Source organism: Aythya ferina, assembly GCF_964211825.1.
Source record: "Aythya ferina genome assembly, chromosome: 3".
NCBI lineage: Eukaryota > Metazoa > Chordata > Aves > Anseriformes > Anatidae > Aythya > Aythya ferina.
The window spans coordinates 117410573-117427912 of NC_140298.1; the positions used below are offsets into that span (position 1 = coordinate 117410573).

Genomic DNA, 17340 nt, shown 5'->3' on the forward strand with positions numbered 1-17340 from the left:
CTTGAAGATGGTCTTAGTTTGGTCCAGCTGCAAGATAGAAGATATATTAGCCCAACTAATAGCCAGCTCTAAGATATATTAACCCAGACCTAACCACCCACAGCTAAGCTAATCTGGAGCCGAGTGAGCTAAGACCTTTTTTAAGGTTTCCAAGGGGAGCAGCTCCTTCACCCTTGACCTTGCATCTGAGCTCAGCAAACGGCTGAGCCTGATGTGACCCACCAGTCTGAAAAAATACAGGTTTTTCAGAGGATTACAAACTGTTTTCTGGGTCCTGACTCTCTCATTTCAGGTCTCCAGCCTTTCCATCACTCCCCTGTCTCACTGTGGCGTCTCATTTTGGCGTCTGTGTCCACATCAGTGAGATGGAGCAGGCTGACCTGAGACATGACTTTATGGGTCAGCAGCAAAAGAAGGAGACAGTAGTTCTGACTTTTATTATGTTTTGAAAAATTTTCTCTAGAGTAATCTAATTGCTGTTAGAGAGGCAAATAAAAGGAGAGAATAGTCAAGAAACACCAGCTGTGCCTGAGCCCTGGAAGGAACCTCCCTGGCATTTGCACGGTTATCCACGCCTTCAATGAAGAAAGGTTTCCCCCTTACAGCTGTCTCAGTCATGATCCAGCCATAGTAGTTGTAAACAGAAGTGTAGATCTCGTGACTCGGCTTTTCTGTGCAATCTTCTTCCCAGCTGATGATGCCAACCTGAAACCACTTCATGGTGTTCCAGTAGCTGCAAACCAGAGGTCCCCCGCTGTCCACCTACGGCATAAAGAGGACATCAGAGCAGGATCAAACCTCAGGTCTCTCAGATCAGCTGCATCCCAGAGGCTGATCAGGAAAATCAAACTCCACCCCCAGTTCATGAGGTCCTGGGGGAACAGGGACTCAAAGTGTCACAGCTCAGGTCTGAGGTGCCTACAGAATAATGTTAAGAGGAGGAGGTAAGAGGAGCAGATCACTCACAATCTCCAGCTTGGTGCAATGCCCTGTCCTTCTCAGTCTCTTCCACATCCTCCCATGGCCCTGGATGGATACCTGAGTCTTGTCACCAGGAGACAAGACCCAAGAGTAAAAAGAGACATTTGTTGTGACCTTTCATTCAGTTCTTAGCTTCCCTGTAAAACCAGTGCATATACATGTAGGTGCCAGGTACCTGCTGCTGTTAACTTGGGGACCAGTATCCAGAAACTGAACAAGAGATGAACACTAACCCTGACAAGCTTTTCTTGCAAATGCAGTAATTTCACAAAAAATCTGCTTGCTACTCGAAAGGCAACTTCCACTCACCCAAAACATGCAAGCTTTCAAATGCACTTTGCAGCCATCCGATGAAGAGGAATGTCCTGGCTCGAAAGCCAAGAGCACATCCAGTTTCCTGTGTGACCTCTGTTTGCAGTCGCTGAGCACAACCCCAAACAGAAAAGAAACCAGCACAAAGTGCACCCAGCCAGGAACAACCAGCACAAAGTGCACCCAGCCAGGAACAACACTCCTCTCAACAGTTATGTACATCTTAATTGCTGATCTGCCCTTGCTCTAAATAAGAGAGTTTCCTTCCATAGCTTTTTTCTTTTTTTCTTTTCTTTTTCTTTTTTTCTTTTCTCAACTCCTTCGTGTGGCAAATAAGAAGTACAAACATATTTCTGAAGACAGCCAGATTTCCTGGGCATTGTTGTCCTTCCATCTTTGTGCCCTAGTTTGAGAAATATCTTTGCCATCAATATATGAACCCCCTTTCCCCAACAGCTACCCTGACCTAACCAAACATCAATTAGTAAGGAAGTGTCTGTGTGATGCAACTCATCGACACCCACAAAAGTTTACGGCAGAATTCTTACTCATTTCCTGGGATGGAGGCTCAAGGCCCCTAATGAGCTTATCACTTTTTTTTTCTATATTCTTTTTAGCTCAACACGTAAACAGGAGAGAAAAATGAAGATAAATGCAGAGCAAATGCTGCTTCAGCACCCAGCACTGTTTGTGCTGAAATGGTTTTACTGTAGCTGCACTATGGTGGTGGTGGAGCCCTTTCAAAGGCAGGATCTGAAGGCATTTCCCAACCCCGTTTTGACCAAGAACTTGTGTGAATCCCACCAGTGACCCTGCAGTGACCTTGGACCCACGCATTATCAGTGCTCTTGGTGATGCCATCCTTTTTGAATGAATGAGCATCTTCTAAGTTGTGCGCACAATTAAATTACTGGGAATTTCACTGCTAATTCCCTCAGGGCAGGCACAGGCCAAACGTATTATCCCGGCAGCGAAAGGAAAGCACTTTGAGGCTCCTACAGAAAGATAAGAAATGAAGTTGGGAGAATGGAAGCTGTTATTGAGGCAGTGACGCAGCAGTGGCTGGTGATCTCTCAGCAGTGGCACATTAGGGTGCAGCACGGTGGCTTTCCCCAATACAGGAGAAATGAGTACTGGTAGAGCCCCTGCACACTAAATCACAGAATTGATCCCATTTTGGAGGCTGTCCACACTTGTGATGGACCTTACTCCCAGGGCAATTAATACTAATTAATTCCCAATACCTTGTGGCTATCCTTGAGGAAAATTCTTATCGCATTTTGTGGATGAGAAAAGCATGGCTGAAAAGGGATGTGATTTGAACAAGGCAATGGCAGAACCAGGAGCCAAAGCCAGGAATTCAAAGCTATAGATCATGCAGTTTTCCTTTCAAATCAGATGTTTTCCCCTGTTTGTCTCTTTAGCTGTGTTTGCTTTGTTCTCTGCCCAGTCGGCGAGGAAAGAGAGAGCTGTCTGCAGGGCTTGGGGGACCGTCAGCTGCAGAAAGCGATTTAAAACCTGCCCAGAGAGGGAGCTGGGCAATGCTGTGAAAACCCAGGCAGCAGCTGCAAATCCACAAACCCTGAGACCCAAATCCTACTTTGGATGCCTTTCCCTGTGAGCTGAGATGGTCTGCTTCATGGGTGCAAAAGGCGCCTCTTCTGAGTTCCTCGGATGTCTGTCATCATCTCCACATGATCTTTCCCACTTAACTATAGCAGCCCGTATGAATCGGGAACCTGATTGCTATAGGGTTAAAGACAGAGAAAATAAACTCAGTTCTACAACACTTTGGAATATCCCTGTATCCACCTTAAGGTCTCAAAACTGTTGGCCCAAGATTTTCCATCTTTGTGTAGAAGACAATGTGGGAAGAAGGAGGTTTGAGTGCTGGTAAAATCACCTCAGCTCCTTGATGTCTCCAGTAGTACTAATTTAATGAACGCTCAGGTCAACAACCCTGAAGACTGAAGTACTTATTAAATGCTGCTTTCAGCTTTCAGCCTCTTGCACCCTAGTGGTGAAAGACTTCTGGTCAGCACACGCACACCAGATGCCTGCTCCTGCTGTTCAGTCCGAGTGGCAAGTTTCTGGACAGTGAAATAGCTGAAAACTGCATCTTTGCTTCTCTTACATGTTTCTTGTCAACTGGAGGATGAGTGAAAAGCAACTACATCAAATCAGATCGTCGCTGAACTCATGCCTTCCACAACTACATGGTAATCCTCCCATTAGGAGAAGTGAGAGCAAAGACATATTAGCTGGCAAATAATTCTGAGTTGTATAAAAATTGTCACAGACTAGCAAGGCGCTTTGTTCACTAAAGCTGATCAAAAGTTTCATCCTTTTAACTACAGCCAAAGACTTTTTGTGAACATCAGGAGCCTTTCTGCTGACTTCAGTGAGCTTTGGCGCAAGAGTGTAATCTTCCTTTCGTATTTGTATTCTCGTCTGCAACATGGTAATTGATCAGAACAAACACGTTCAGCCACATAAATCTTTTTAGGTGCGAGAAGCTCTGGGGGAGGGAGAACAACCCATCTGATCCTCATTAGATGGATACACAGTCCTTGCAAGTCATTGCTGGTTTCATTTTTGTGATGGTAAGCTCTGTGTAAATTGGAGAGAATCAGTGTGTGAATAACAACATTTGCTATTAGAGCTGCCCTGGCTGCAGGAAGCAAAGGTTTTTCCAAAGAGATGATTTCTTCAGTTATTTCACTGTGAATAGACTGTCTTTAGAGGAAGGTTGAAGGACTAAGACCATTTTTAGCGTGTCATAGATGAATCAGGTAACAGAGTCACCTGGACTTTTTTCATGGGATCCCTTTGAGGTCTCAGATGAGAGCCTTCACCTACTCTTTTCATCCATCTCCTTGCTGGAAAATGGGTGAACAGGATGGCCCTACACCTCCCAGATGGAAGCCATCAGGGTCCATTAGTAGCCATGGTGGCAACGACTAAAGGAGGCCATAATGCATCTGACCAAAGCCCCATGCAGCCCAGACTCCTGTCTCTGACAGATGTCTGTAGCGAGTGCTTGGGAAGGAGAATGAAAAGCAGGGCAAGTATTTACAGAGTTGTATTTACATCACAGTGGTTAATAGCCTTAGAGAGATCTTCATCCAGGAAGTTATCTAATTGCTTTTTGAATCCATTTATCCCTTAGGATAAATACCCACAACATCCTGGTCAGTGAGTTCCATAGTTTAATTATCTGTTGGATGAAAAAGTACTTCCTTCTCTTTGTTTCAAACCTGCTGCCTGATACAGCCATTGGATCGTCCCTCCTTCATGTGTTTTGAACAACAGTGTCAAGAGGATAGCTCTTGACTATCCACTCCTTGGCATTCATGACTTTAGAAATCTGTGCCATATCCCCATCAGACATCTCTTTTACAAGCTTCAGAGTCTTTCTCTGCTATTCTCTATTCCTCAAGAAGCCTTTCTGTGCCCCTGCTCATCCTTCCCACTCTACTAGTCTCTTCTAATACTGCCTCCTTTCTCAGATGGGGTGGACAGGAATTGCATACAGCATGGGATGTAGGCCTCCAAGATTAGTGCCCTCGCATAACATGCGTTTGTTTCGCTACCTATTCCTTTCTTAATAACTCATAATGCTCTTGTTGCCTTTTTGACCTCCACAGAATGTCGTGCTGACGTTTTTGAAGGACTATCCACAGTCACTCTGAGATCTTCTTCCATGGCAATAGCTAATTTAGAGCCCATTATTCTATGTGTACAGCTGGAGTTGCTTTTCCCTGCGTTCATTACTTTGCCCTTGTCAACAGTGAACTGCATCTGCTGTTTTAACCTCCAGACACTCAGGATAATGAAATCCTCCTGCACCTCTGCACAGTCAGTTTTAATTTTGACCACCCTGAACAGTGTTGTGGCACCAGCCAACTTTGTCATCTCAGCATTTGTGCTCCTTAAACAGCACAATTCCTTGCATGGATCTCAGTGAGACTCCCCTTGTGAGCCTTTTCTCCCATCAAATCCTTCCTCCGTACCGCCTCCCTTTCCAACAGAAGCCCTTCTACTTCATGACAGCTCACTTTCTGCATGAGCCTTTGGTGAGAAATCTCGTTAAAAGAATTTGGGGCATCTCAGCGCGTTATATCAGCTAGATCACCCTCTGCCACATGCTTGTCAACTCCTTCAAAGAATCTGAATCTATCTGTGAGTCATGACTTCCCCTTAAAGCTGTGTTGACTCACTGTAATTGAATGAGAAGCGGCTGCTCTGAGTCATCACACCCATTTCTCCCACTCCAAGGGCAGGCACTCAGTAGGTTTCTTTGTTCAGCTGGATCCAGAGATGTTCTGCTCCCCAGATCTTCACTCACCGGGCACACAAAATAACGCCAGACCCCCCCCTTACCACAAAGCAAACAGCTTCAGTTCAAGGGACTAAAAGCTTCAACTCTAGGGTGCCAAAGGAATAAAGCAGAAGAGATGTTGGGCATCATCAGCATCTCAGGTCCTTGCAATAGGAAGGAATGGTTTTCACAGATTAAAGAATTAAGCCACCATAGCTTCCATGTGTTCACTTGTCTGCCCATATCATAAAATGATCAAATGATGAAAGCTCTATAAAGCCACAGGACACAGGAAAAATATTCTAATTCTTATGAGCTGCACATCAAAGCACCCTTTAGAAGCAAATGTAACAGACTATAAAAGCAAAAATGCCTTTCTAATGCTTTGTTCTGGAGCTTCCCAGGACACCTTCCTATTTAAACCAATCTTAGAAAGAAAAAAAAACAACCACCACACCCTGACATGTTAGCAATTGTTCAGCAATGGAGAATCTATCACAAGGCTCGTGAGTGGGTCACTCTCTTCAATGTAAAGGTAAGGTGCAATAGTAAAGTAAGTTTGTACAGTCATTTTTTTTTTTTTTTAGTCATAATTTTGAATTGAAATTTGGTTAGATCCAAATGCTAGTCCCCAGGAGACCTTTGGCTGATAGGCAGAAGTTCCTATAACCTCAGAGCTCATACAGATACTCTCCATACGTACAGACTGCAATCACAGCATCATCTATCCTCTTCCATTTACATATTTTAAACAGCTGGAGGGATCGAGCAAGCTTCCCTGGTTTGTGGCCTTTGCCTTGTCTCTCTGATAATTTACCTGCATGAAGCTGATTTTCATCTGCAGACCTTTTCTTTAAAGAAATCTATCACAAGTCTTCCCTTGCAGATTTTGAGCCTCGCTTGCACCAGTAAAAAGATGCAAGAGTTTGTAAAAGGATGCAAGAGTTTTTGTCACTTCTGTATGGGTTTAGCACTCGCTCTTGTGCACAGAAGGAGGGTAGGAGGGGTGAGTTCAGCTCCAGGCTGATCACCCCTCTGAGGGGGTTCCAGTGCAAATATCAAGTTCCCAGTGCAGTCACATTACCACCAATGGGACATGATTTCAGAGGGGTCAGCTGGACGCCATGGGGATATCCTAAGACATCTAAAATTATACTGGAAACTTGTAGGCAACAGTCCTGCCTCAGATCCATGTGTGTCTCTGTGAGCTAGACACCTTGGATTTGCTTCTAGTTAATGGGAGCGATGAGCACTCATACAGAGATTTATCTCATTTTAAAATAGATAGTTAAACCAGCCTGAATGAATCACATGTTCAAAAGCACTTTTTTCTCTGCATTAATAGAAAGATGATTGGGTAGCTGCAAATAGCTACAGAAAAGGCATTTGCATGGGGCCAGATAAATCTCAGCAAACAGCTACTGCTACTGCTGTAGCTACGTGGGGTGAGGGCTTTTAGCATCCCAGATGCTACACAGGTGCTACAGCCATTCACAGAATCCCAGAATGGCTGAGGTTAAAGGCATCTCTGGGCCCATCTGGTCCAGCCCCATGTCCCCAAGGAGCAGCCCCCAGCCCCTCTTGGGGCAGCCTGTGCCAGGGCTCCGGCACCCCTGGCCCCAGCAGTGCTGCCTGAGGGGCAGGGGGAGCCGCCGGGGCTCCAGGCTGGGCCCGGGGCCTCTGGGCCTGGCCCTGGGCACCGCTGAGCAGAGCCCGGCTCCGGCCTCTCCGCACCTCCCTGCGGGTACTGACGGCCATGGGGGAGCTCCCCCGGAGCCTCCTCTGCTCCAGGCCCAGCAGCCCCAGCTCTCGCAGCCATCCCTAATAGGAGAAATCCTCCAGTTCTTCACTGGACTCTCTCCAGTATGTCCATGTCTCCCTTGTACTGGGGAGTCCAGAACTGGTCCCAGCACTCCAGGTGTAGCATCACCAGCACTGAACAGAAGGGCAGGATCCCCTCCCTCAACCTGCAGGCAATGCTTTGCCTAACACACCTCAGTGCCCCCCACACCCTCCAGGTCCATTTCTGCACAGCCGCTGGGTGCCCCCAGCCTGTCCTGGTGCTGGGCCTGTTCCTCCCCAGGGGCAGGACTTTGGGCTTCCCCTTGTTGAGCTGCAGATTTGTGTCAGCCCCCCTCTCCTGCCTGTCCAGGTCCCTCTGGATGGCAACACAGTCCTCTGGCATATTCAATCTTCCCAAACTGCTGACTGTATTTGTGGGCAGGACATACTACACATGAAGGAATGTAGTCCTTCTTTGCCTTTTTCACTCAACTAAATACAGTAAAACCCAGAGCCCTAGATGCATCCTAGCATTGTTTCGGCCAAGGACAAAATCTCTTGTTGTATAATTCAGTGGAAGGGGGTAGATGCCTTTCGCTGGTGACTCAGATCAGTCCTACACCAGCGTGAGGGGAGTGTGGTGAAGCTGAGCTGGAAGGATCCCACCACTTGTCTGTGGCCATGCAATGATTCATTCTCCTCAAAGTCAGGCCAGGGCCTGCCCACCCCCCTTCATCTGCTGCCAACCTGAACTGTACATGAACTGTGACTTCCAGCAAAACACACTCTGTCCTATATTTCAGAGAAATTCTCTGAAATATAATTGGGCCATTTACTGAATTTTGTCTCGATAGGCAAGGCATTGAAGAGGCATTTACTTTGTGAGTCCCTTATACTCTAATTATTGTTCAAGGTACCATTGCATCAGGGCCTAACAAAAGGTGCTTAAGAAAGCAAGGAATTAGACATCAATTGTGGTTCATGGGGTCATGGAAGAAATGTAGCACACAAAAAATAACACATAGGCCATCTCTACTGTCTGTTGTTTAGCACTTGTACTCCATGAACATCCATTAATGCTAATGTTTATGACTAAATAGAACTATAAGTCAATTACAGATCCTGTTAGTGTTAATTCACAGTCAATCTATATATTTGTCTGAAGAACCACTAGGGAATTGGTATACAATAGATTTTTCTTTTTAAGTGAATGGATTTTTTTTTAAGTACAAATACTCAGGAGCTCTGCTATTCAATCTCCTTGAGTTATTATAGGAACACAGTTAGTGATCCACAAATTAGTCAAGCTCTGGTACTAGTATGCAGCTACTGAAATGTCTGAGCCTTTCTATTCATGACCTGTTGCCACATGTGGATATTAAGGCAGCGATCAGTAGGATAAAACTTTCACATGACACCTTTATGAAGATATTTAAGTGACTGGTTACTCAAATAAAACCATCATGCTATAATAAGGAAAATCTAGCACACAAATGGCACACAGTGCAAAGACAAGCATGCTAATCTTTTGGATCCAGATCAGGATCATGTGGACTTACAGCCTTCAGTCTAGATGAAACTTGCCCATCTTATCCTGGTTCTTGGCATGAACAAATGTGTCCAGTTCTCAGCAATGCTTAGGAAAGGTTAATGTAATGCTTTTATCTGGTTCATGTCCAGACAAACCAGGCATTGCTCCCAGGTTTACTGTGACCTCATCTACACCAGCAAACTCAGCATCACCAGAGCTCGTTCCTTTACCAGTATGACTGAAAAAGAAAAAAATATTCCTCCCTTCTATCTGTTCCGAGGCACATGGGCAGGAACCTAAACTTAGAAAAGTGGTCAGGAGCCTAAAATATAAAAGCAATTCTTTTATCATTTCATCACACAGAATTTATCTGAGCCCATTCAACAACCTTTAACCCCCAACCACAAGCAATGTTTCTAATCCCATCTGGGTGCCCCAGACACGCAGATTCAATCTGATGTGACAAGATAACATTTCCTGCAGAGCTGTCCAGAGAAAAATCCAGTCTTTATGTAGAAAAGTAGCTCAATAGAATGCACTTTGTACAATGTGCCTTGCCACCTACTGAGGGCTTGTTGCAGAGCAAGCATCAGGCTGGGACCTGGTCTCCCAGTTCCTTACCTGGTAGCCTACTGCAGGCAAGCCACCAGATTTCTGAACCAGCCCAGCAAGGCCAAAATATGACTGCTTACCCACCCAAACTCAATCCCAGAAAACTGTCCATCAGCAAAATCAGTGCTTCCCCTAGAACAAATGAGCAAATCCTGATGAAAAGTCATGTCACCTGTTTCACTCCTGAACAGACTTACTTCTAGCCTAGGGTACATTTTTGCCTTGTTCTCATTATTTCAGGTTGCAAGACATTTCTGCCTAGTCAAACTTCTGCTAAAAGTGGGCAGTTGCTGGGCTATGAGCATTATCATACATATAATCATTGTGTACTTTCCCTGCTTGGAAAGCTCACATTTCTATTTCATTTTGCAGGCTACGCTAACATTATTGTAGATCAAAATAGCACCCTCATCAGCTTTCTGAATACAGGAGATTCATTTTGCTGGGTACAAGTGCTCTTGCTGTTTCACCAGCATAATTCAGCCACAGAACTTAAGGCAGGGCTGGGAAGTGCATTCTTTAATCATGTTAATGTTATCCTGTGGCAGTTTTCTTTTTAAATTTTTTGATTGAATTTAATGGAGGTGAAAGTCACTAGATGAATGGCTTCACAGGCAGATGCTCTCTGGCTAATCAAAAAATGATTTTGCAAAGCAAAGCTTTACCTTCCTTGCCTAGGTATGGCCCCAGCTTGCGATGGCTTTGCAGTCCACAAGCGCCGCACCTAAAGCTCAGGGACTTCTCTGAATCCTGGCTCACTGGGTTAGATTGAAGGGCTCCTACAGGACGAAGCTGTGCCCATAGGTGTCTGACTGTCTGCCCCCCTGCAAGCAGAGGAACACTTCTAAAAGACCCTTGCTTAGTAGAGGAGAGAGACTTCAGCCCTGTTCCCACCATGGCAGAGGCTGCAGGGAGAGCTGCAGGGAGAGCTCAGTCCTCATTGAGCAGAGAAGGGATTGGAGGTTGGATGCTGTGAAAGCAAAGGTGCTTTTTGGCTTTCAGACTTTGTTTGACACCAGGACAGCAATCGTGTACATAGAACGTGTTCTGAGGGCATAGTTTGGGTGAGGTTATCCCACTTCTGGGCATTTCACAGAATGACAGAAAGGTTGAGGTCAGAAGGGACCTCTGGAGGTCATTTGCTCCAAGCAACATTTGTTTCAGCTCTCTCCCCTTAGCAGTCCCTGCTATCAAACACCACTGAGCTCTATAATTTAGCTTCAAAGCTCCACCGTCCTGTATCATTAACCCGTTGTGATATGTGATGAGTTCTGGCACCCACAGACTTAACTGCCGTGCCATCACAGGACATTTCACAGAATCACAGAATCATCTAGGTTGGAAGAGACCTCCAAGATCACCTACTCCAACATCTGACCTAACACTAACCAGTACTCAACAAAACCATATCACTTAGCTCTACATCTAAGCGTCTTTTAAAGACCTCCAGGGATGGTGACTCAGCCACTTCCTTGGGCAGCCCATTCCAATGCCTAACAACCATTTCGGTAAAGAAGTTCTTCCTAATATCCAACCTAAACCTCCCCTTTTGTGCTAGCACCAAGAGCTCCCTTGGAAAGGTTTCTACCATTCAAACTAAACACTCCTGGACTCATTTCTCCACCCAGTCCTTTTGCTTCGACCCTCCTGGTCAGATTTTCCTGTCTCCAGACAGTATTTAACTCCTACCACCACTGCACAGGGGCGTTTTGGTCCCCACAGGGACACATCCCCAGATCCACTACTACTTTCCGAGAACCACACTGCCTTGGTCAATATGCATTTGCTATGCACCAGACAGACAGGTCCTCAGCCATAGAGCTTCTTGCCTCGTGTAGAGAGCCTTTAGCAGCCCTAGAAATCCACAGGAAGAGTGGATATTCCTTCCTGAAGTGAATTCACCTCTCTTTGAAGGTCCTTGTTCCCCCATAGGCAATGTGGCTATCCTGGGGCATGTTTGCTTTACCTGGCAGGTGCCTCTTTCTCCTCCCTCCAGCTCAGCACACAGCATGTTCTCTGGTAGCTGTGGGATGTGCTCCAAGCACTTCTCCCTGCTGATGAGCTTCATCCGTGCTTTCTGCAGCACGTGGGATGCTGACTCCTCAGCTGCTAAACAACAGGTAAGAAGAGAAGGATTAGCAAACCCTGAAGAGCTTGTAAGGGTGAAAGCACTGTTGGAGACCCTTGGGACTGCTCTCAGGTGAATTTGTAAAGGAACTCAGGGTAAGAGGGGCTCAGGGCACAACCAGATGCTCTGGGGGCCAAGGAGGCTTACAGGGGCTGTCTAGGATATGTTTGTGCTCTTGATTAAATGCCAGCCTAGGAGATGGGTAGGTAGGTGGTGAGATGGGAGGTGTTGATGGGCAAAGCTGAAATCCTGGGGAGTGGAGGCTTGCTAAATAGGATTTGAAACAATCACTTATTCCTTTAGGCGAACTCTGGGATGTGATGGGATGGCTTATCCTCTTGGCCTTGGTGATGCTCCAAGATGAGCTGCTTGGGTTTCTCATTCACATTTCTAGGATACCCAGCTTGAATGATTTTTCACGCAGCCCTGTGTGAGCCCATGTGTGAGTTCCACTGAGCTTTCTCCAGAACAGACGACCTAGTTCTCCACATGCTTTCCTGGGGTGCTGTGAGGCCATGCCTCAACTAGGGTACTGGCCACATCTTTCACAAAGGATGGCCGAACACAAATAATTGCTTTTTCCTCCTCTTGAGATGGAAAAGCAAAAATCACAGTGGGTACCAGCAAGCAATGAGAAAATTAAAAATATTCATGCAATACTCATGGCTGCATGGAAAGCCTACTCATTTCATCACCCACATTTGTCTTCAAAATAAGCCTAAGTCTGAAGGATAAAACTGTCTTTTGAAGGATGTCACAGCTTTTCACTCCTTCTTGCATAATTCAGTGAGCTAAATCATCCCAGAACCTTCAGGAAGGTGGAACTCAAAGGTAAAAGATGGAAAGTTGTTATGTTCCTTTCCTAACTAACATGGGGCCCCTCCATGGACGTGTCCGCACAAAGAAATGCTTTAATGTGGGCATCCCCAAGGAGGTGGCTCTGTGTGAGCTGGGTTTTATTGACTGAAATTAAAGAGGAGTCAGCCTGTTGCCACCTGCGGTGCCATTTGAGAGATGTCCACCTCCAAAAGATGAGAAATGACCCATCTTTCCTCCCACGCAGGAACAGTGTGTCATACTATGGTATGGCCCATATCACACCATCACATGTCACTCTCAGCATACTTGGCTTCTCCCATTTTTCTTCTGAAACATCCCCCAGATTGAAGGGCTGATGCATTGAGCTCCTGCAGGGTGCAGTTCGGATTGCAGAGGCAATGCCACCCTAACCACACAGCAAAATGAGGCTCTCCTCCCCAGAACCACACCAGGTATTTTGCAGAGACTAACTGAAGAGAAATCCTGCCAAGTTGCAGAGCGACTCTGCAGCATTGCCCCTGCTTTTCTGTTTCTAAGAGCGTGTTACCTTGGTGAAATGGAAGACTTTCACAACTAAAACACAGCGTTGTGCTGCGCTTTACTGCTACGTGAGGTGAATGAAGCATAAGAAGGAAAATACAGAGGTTCAGAAAGGAGATAGGAACCCTATGGGGTAAAAGAGCAAGGATTAAACGGGACGTTAACTTACCACCACTCCCAGGAAGGACTGGTAAAGCCCCAAGACACCACCCTTCCCACTCTGCCCTGATTACCCCTTTCCAATAATGAAATAGCTCATTAGCCATTTGGTGACGTTTGTTCAGGATAGACATTTTGGGTCACAGTCAGTGCTGGAGCTACTTTCATTAGGGCTTGAATGAGAGCAATTAGCAATAGCAATCTGCCTTTCTAAATGAAAGAAGAGGAGGGGGTGGTCAGAACCATCAAATCAATGTGTTTAATGGAGGCATTATGCCAAAGACAACCCTAAATCTCCATTTCCCTTATGCCAGACCACTTTAGACCCATTATATCTCACCCAGTACAGTTGGGGATTGTCTTACTTTGGGTGCTCATAACAGCAAGCAAGAAGGCAGAGTCCTTGCAGAGCAACGGTGGGCTCTAAGGTTTCAGCTGGAATATATACGCTCAGAATATTGGAGACTTTTCTCTGGGGGTGACAGCTTCTTGCTCTGAATGGACAGCCAGTGATGTGCAGAGGCTGCCAGGTTCTGGATGTGTTTACAAAGGAGGTAGGGAGCAGCCACTGGTATGGGTAACCCCTGCCAGGGGAGAACATCTACTTTAAATAGGTAAAAAAACAGCCTCCATTAGCAGATACATCACATCTCCCAGTGGTGTCTCACCTGCACCTGTGGTTCCCCATCCAGCAATCCAGCAGTGTTGCCATGTGTCAACATCATGCATGAAGGGCAAGCAGACGGGGATTTTCTCGTTGCTGAACTCAACGGGCGAGCTGAGCATGATCAGGGCAATATCATGTTTCATGCTTGTTCTGTCAAAGTTTTCATGGATAACCAAGCTGTCTGGCTTATGTTCTTCCAGAGGGTGGTCAAGGTTAATTCCCCCTACTACAACAGTGAGATCTGGTGGCCTTATAAACAAAAACAATAACAACAACAAAAAAGAGTATGCATGAGCAAACATGAAGACTTTGTGTTATAAAGGTTGGTGCCTCCTTCCTCAGAGCAGCAAATTGCAGAGGCAGGTTAGCTACAGAAACCACAGAAATCTGCCCTCACTTCCAGGCAAAGCTCATTTTCAGGGGAAGCAGGAGCAGAGGTAGAACATGAATGCAACCAAGTTATAAATAGCCCAGGTGCTAACGAACAGATGGAGCGGGCTGGGTGTTCAGAATCACTGTGCCCTGGGCTGGCTGCTCCAGGCCATGCTGTCCCTGGCCAGCTGCTTCAGGTTGGGATGCCACAGGTCATTTGTCACCGAGCAGCTCTGGCTCTTGGAGCTCCCGTATTTTGGAGGGGACTCATGGATGGTTGGATTCTGTCCCTGGGTTGATTTATCCAGAAGCTGCTGGATTAATAGCAGACTACACATAAGGTAAAGGTGTCTGCTATATGAAAGCAAAAGTAATTTGAGAGCTAGAGTAAACTGGAATAGAATATACCTCTTTTTACAAGGTACCACAACCTGTGTAAATGTACAGGAACTCCTTGGGAGCCATCAGAATATAACATCATGGCCAATTATACAAGGCTGCTCACACTGTCCTTCAAAATACTCTCCTTCTGGACCCTGGTTATGCAGATTTATTCCCTTTCTGGATCTTCTGGTTATGCAGATTTCTGCAAATTCTTTTTTTTTTCTTTTTTTTTTTCCTAAAGGTGGAAAGGTTCTCAGTACTCTCCTTCTGGCTCCATCACATATATTCTGCAGTTGATCCCAAGGATATACATACCCTACAGTCTAAGGAGCAGTGTTATCACCCCCATCACGCCTGGGCTGTCCTCATTTACCCTGAGTAGAGTAGAGTAGCGTAGAGTAGAGTAGAACAGAGTAGAGTAGAACAGAGTAGAGTAGAGAGCAGCGCAGAGCAGTGCAGAAAATGAATAGAATAGAATAGAATAGAATAGAATAGAATAGAATAGAATAGAATAGAATAGAATAGAATAGAATAGAATAGAATAATAGAATAGGAGTAGAGTAGAGTAGAATACAATACAATACAATAGAAGAGTTGAGTTGAGTTGAGTTGAGTTGAGTTGAGTTGAGTTGAGTTGAGTTGAGCTGAGTTGAGTTGAGTTGAGTTGAGTTGAGTTGAGTTGAGTTGAGTTGAGCTGAGTGGAGCTGAGTGGAGCTGAGTTGAGTTGAGCTGAGTTGAAGGGACCTTCAAAGATTATCTAGTCCACCTGCCTGACATCTTTAGGGCTAACCAAAAGCTGAGGCATGTTAATGAAAGCATTGTCCAAATGCCTCTTTAACACCAATGTACATGGGGCATCAACCACCTTTCCAGGAATCCTGTTCCAGCATTTGACCACCCTCGCAGTAAAGAAAATTTCATAATGTCCAGTCTGAACCTCCCCTGGCACAGCTTTGAGTTACTCTCCTGCATCCTGTAATTAGTGGCCAGGAACCAGAGGCCAGCACCTCCCTGTGTGCTTCCCCTCCTCAGGGAGCTGAAGAGAGCTGTGAGGTTGCCTCTCAGCCTCCTTTCCCCAGACAACCCAAGTGACCTCAGCCTCTCCTCACAGGACATGCCCTCCAGCCCTTTTACCAGCTTTGTTGCCCTCCTCCAGACACATAAGTACTCACACCTCATCTGCAAAGCAATGGGCCGCAGTTAAAATCCACAGCGCGCTGATCATGGTGCCCCCGCAGATATGTTTCCCATTGCTCTGGATGCTCACTTGCCACGGGAACTCCCCAGCCTTGGCATATCTCCCCTCTGTGATCCTCTTGCCAGTCTCCAGAAAGGACTCATAAGATGGTCGGAGGCCACACTCTGGGTACAAAATGAGACACGTTGCTCATGTATGGCTGCACCACATCCTGTGCTACTAAAAGAGGAGGGCAGGATGCAGGTTAAAGCACTGGTCCAGGACCATCCATGATACTTGTTCTCTACCAAAGCCCCCTGGCATTGTTGTAACTTCCCCCAAAAATGCCTGGGCAATCTGGGGGCTAATAGTGCCGTAGATTGTTTCCCATAAGCAGGTTGGATGAAATCCTTGTTGAGGGAGTAGAATGGAAGAGTTCCGTGCCAGGTATAGTACAAGCCATGCATGTATGCCACAAGGCACAAGGAATCAACCCAGGCCAAACTCATTTACCGATGTGTGTGTATCCAGGAGGGGTACCAGTTTCTCTCTGCTGTCCACCTCTGAAGCTACCAACAGGTTCACTCTTCCATTCACTGCTGAACATAAAAACTGGGGAAGAAACACCTGCATGGATGCTGCTGATTAGAGAAGTTAAAATCCAGAAGGTAAGGAGCAGCATGTTCATCCCACACTTGGACCGAAGCTCTTGGATGATATTGAGGGCAGTGATGCTTCTGCGGACACATTCCTCTGCCAGGAGCAACCAGAATGTGACCTCACATGGTTCATTCTCTTTTGCTGACATCACAGTCAGAATCCAGTCTTCCTAAGACAATGAGGGAAAGCTCACACTGCCCTGGCCAACAACTTAGTGATTCCCATGAGGCTTGGGATTTGCTTCAGCTGTGCTAGGCATAGGGCATCCTGGACTGGATTTCACTGGGTGCAATAGTGGACTTCTCAGGCTGGGTGCTGTAGCCCTTTTCGGTTCTCAAACCATATTTTTCTCTTCAAAGACCTTACCTGCTGGTCCTGCATCAGTTTTCATCTCTGAGAAGTGCTGAAGCCTATTAAATTTTGGATGATTTTTTTTTAGACCTTCTCTAAATCTTCAGAAGAAAGAGGCAGCTGTGTGGTGGGGCAAGGTTCAAACAGTGCCGAATCAAAAGTATTGTGTCAAAGATGCTGAGGCTGCCACTCACTTCTTCCCCGAGAACTGTGGGCAACTGTTTACAAGGCCAAACACAGCTTAGAAAGCTTATCCACGAATCTGAATCATTTCACCTTTACTGATCTTATCTCCGCTGCTATTTGTACCTCCAGCAACAACTGCAAGGCATCAAGGCCAAGATACCACCCTAGTGTATCTCCATAATTAATTGAGTGGGGGCATAATATTCTGGTTTGTACCAGTTCAGTAGACCTATTTATGGTCAGTGGACCTATCTATGTTGATTTCTAAACTGATGTATTATTTCCATAGGGACAGGACTGAGAAGAACTCAGCCAAGTTCAGGCCTGAGCACAGCTATATTAAGTACTGAGCAGTGCT

The 17340-nt window shown here is 45.9% G+C and overlaps 1 protein-coding gene across 1 annotated transcript; it reads right to left on the reverse strand.

Annotated features, from left to right (window-relative positions):
* Positions 1-455: 455 nt before the first annotated feature.
* LOC311433261 (serine protease 55-like) lies at positions 456-16635 on the reverse strand. Its single transcript, XM_084512184.1, has 5 exons — positions 16299-16635; positions 15781-15970; positions 13854-14101; positions 11506-11648; positions 456-762 (listed from the first exon to the last, which is right to left on the reverse strand). Exons 1-5 carry the CDS (start codon positions 16591-16593, stop codon positions 460-462), a joined length of 1179 nt encoding a protein of 392 aa, XP_084368310.1. The 5' UTR covers positions 16594-16635; the 3' UTR covers positions 456-459.
* Between the last annotated feature and the right edge of the window lie 705 nt (positions 16636-17340).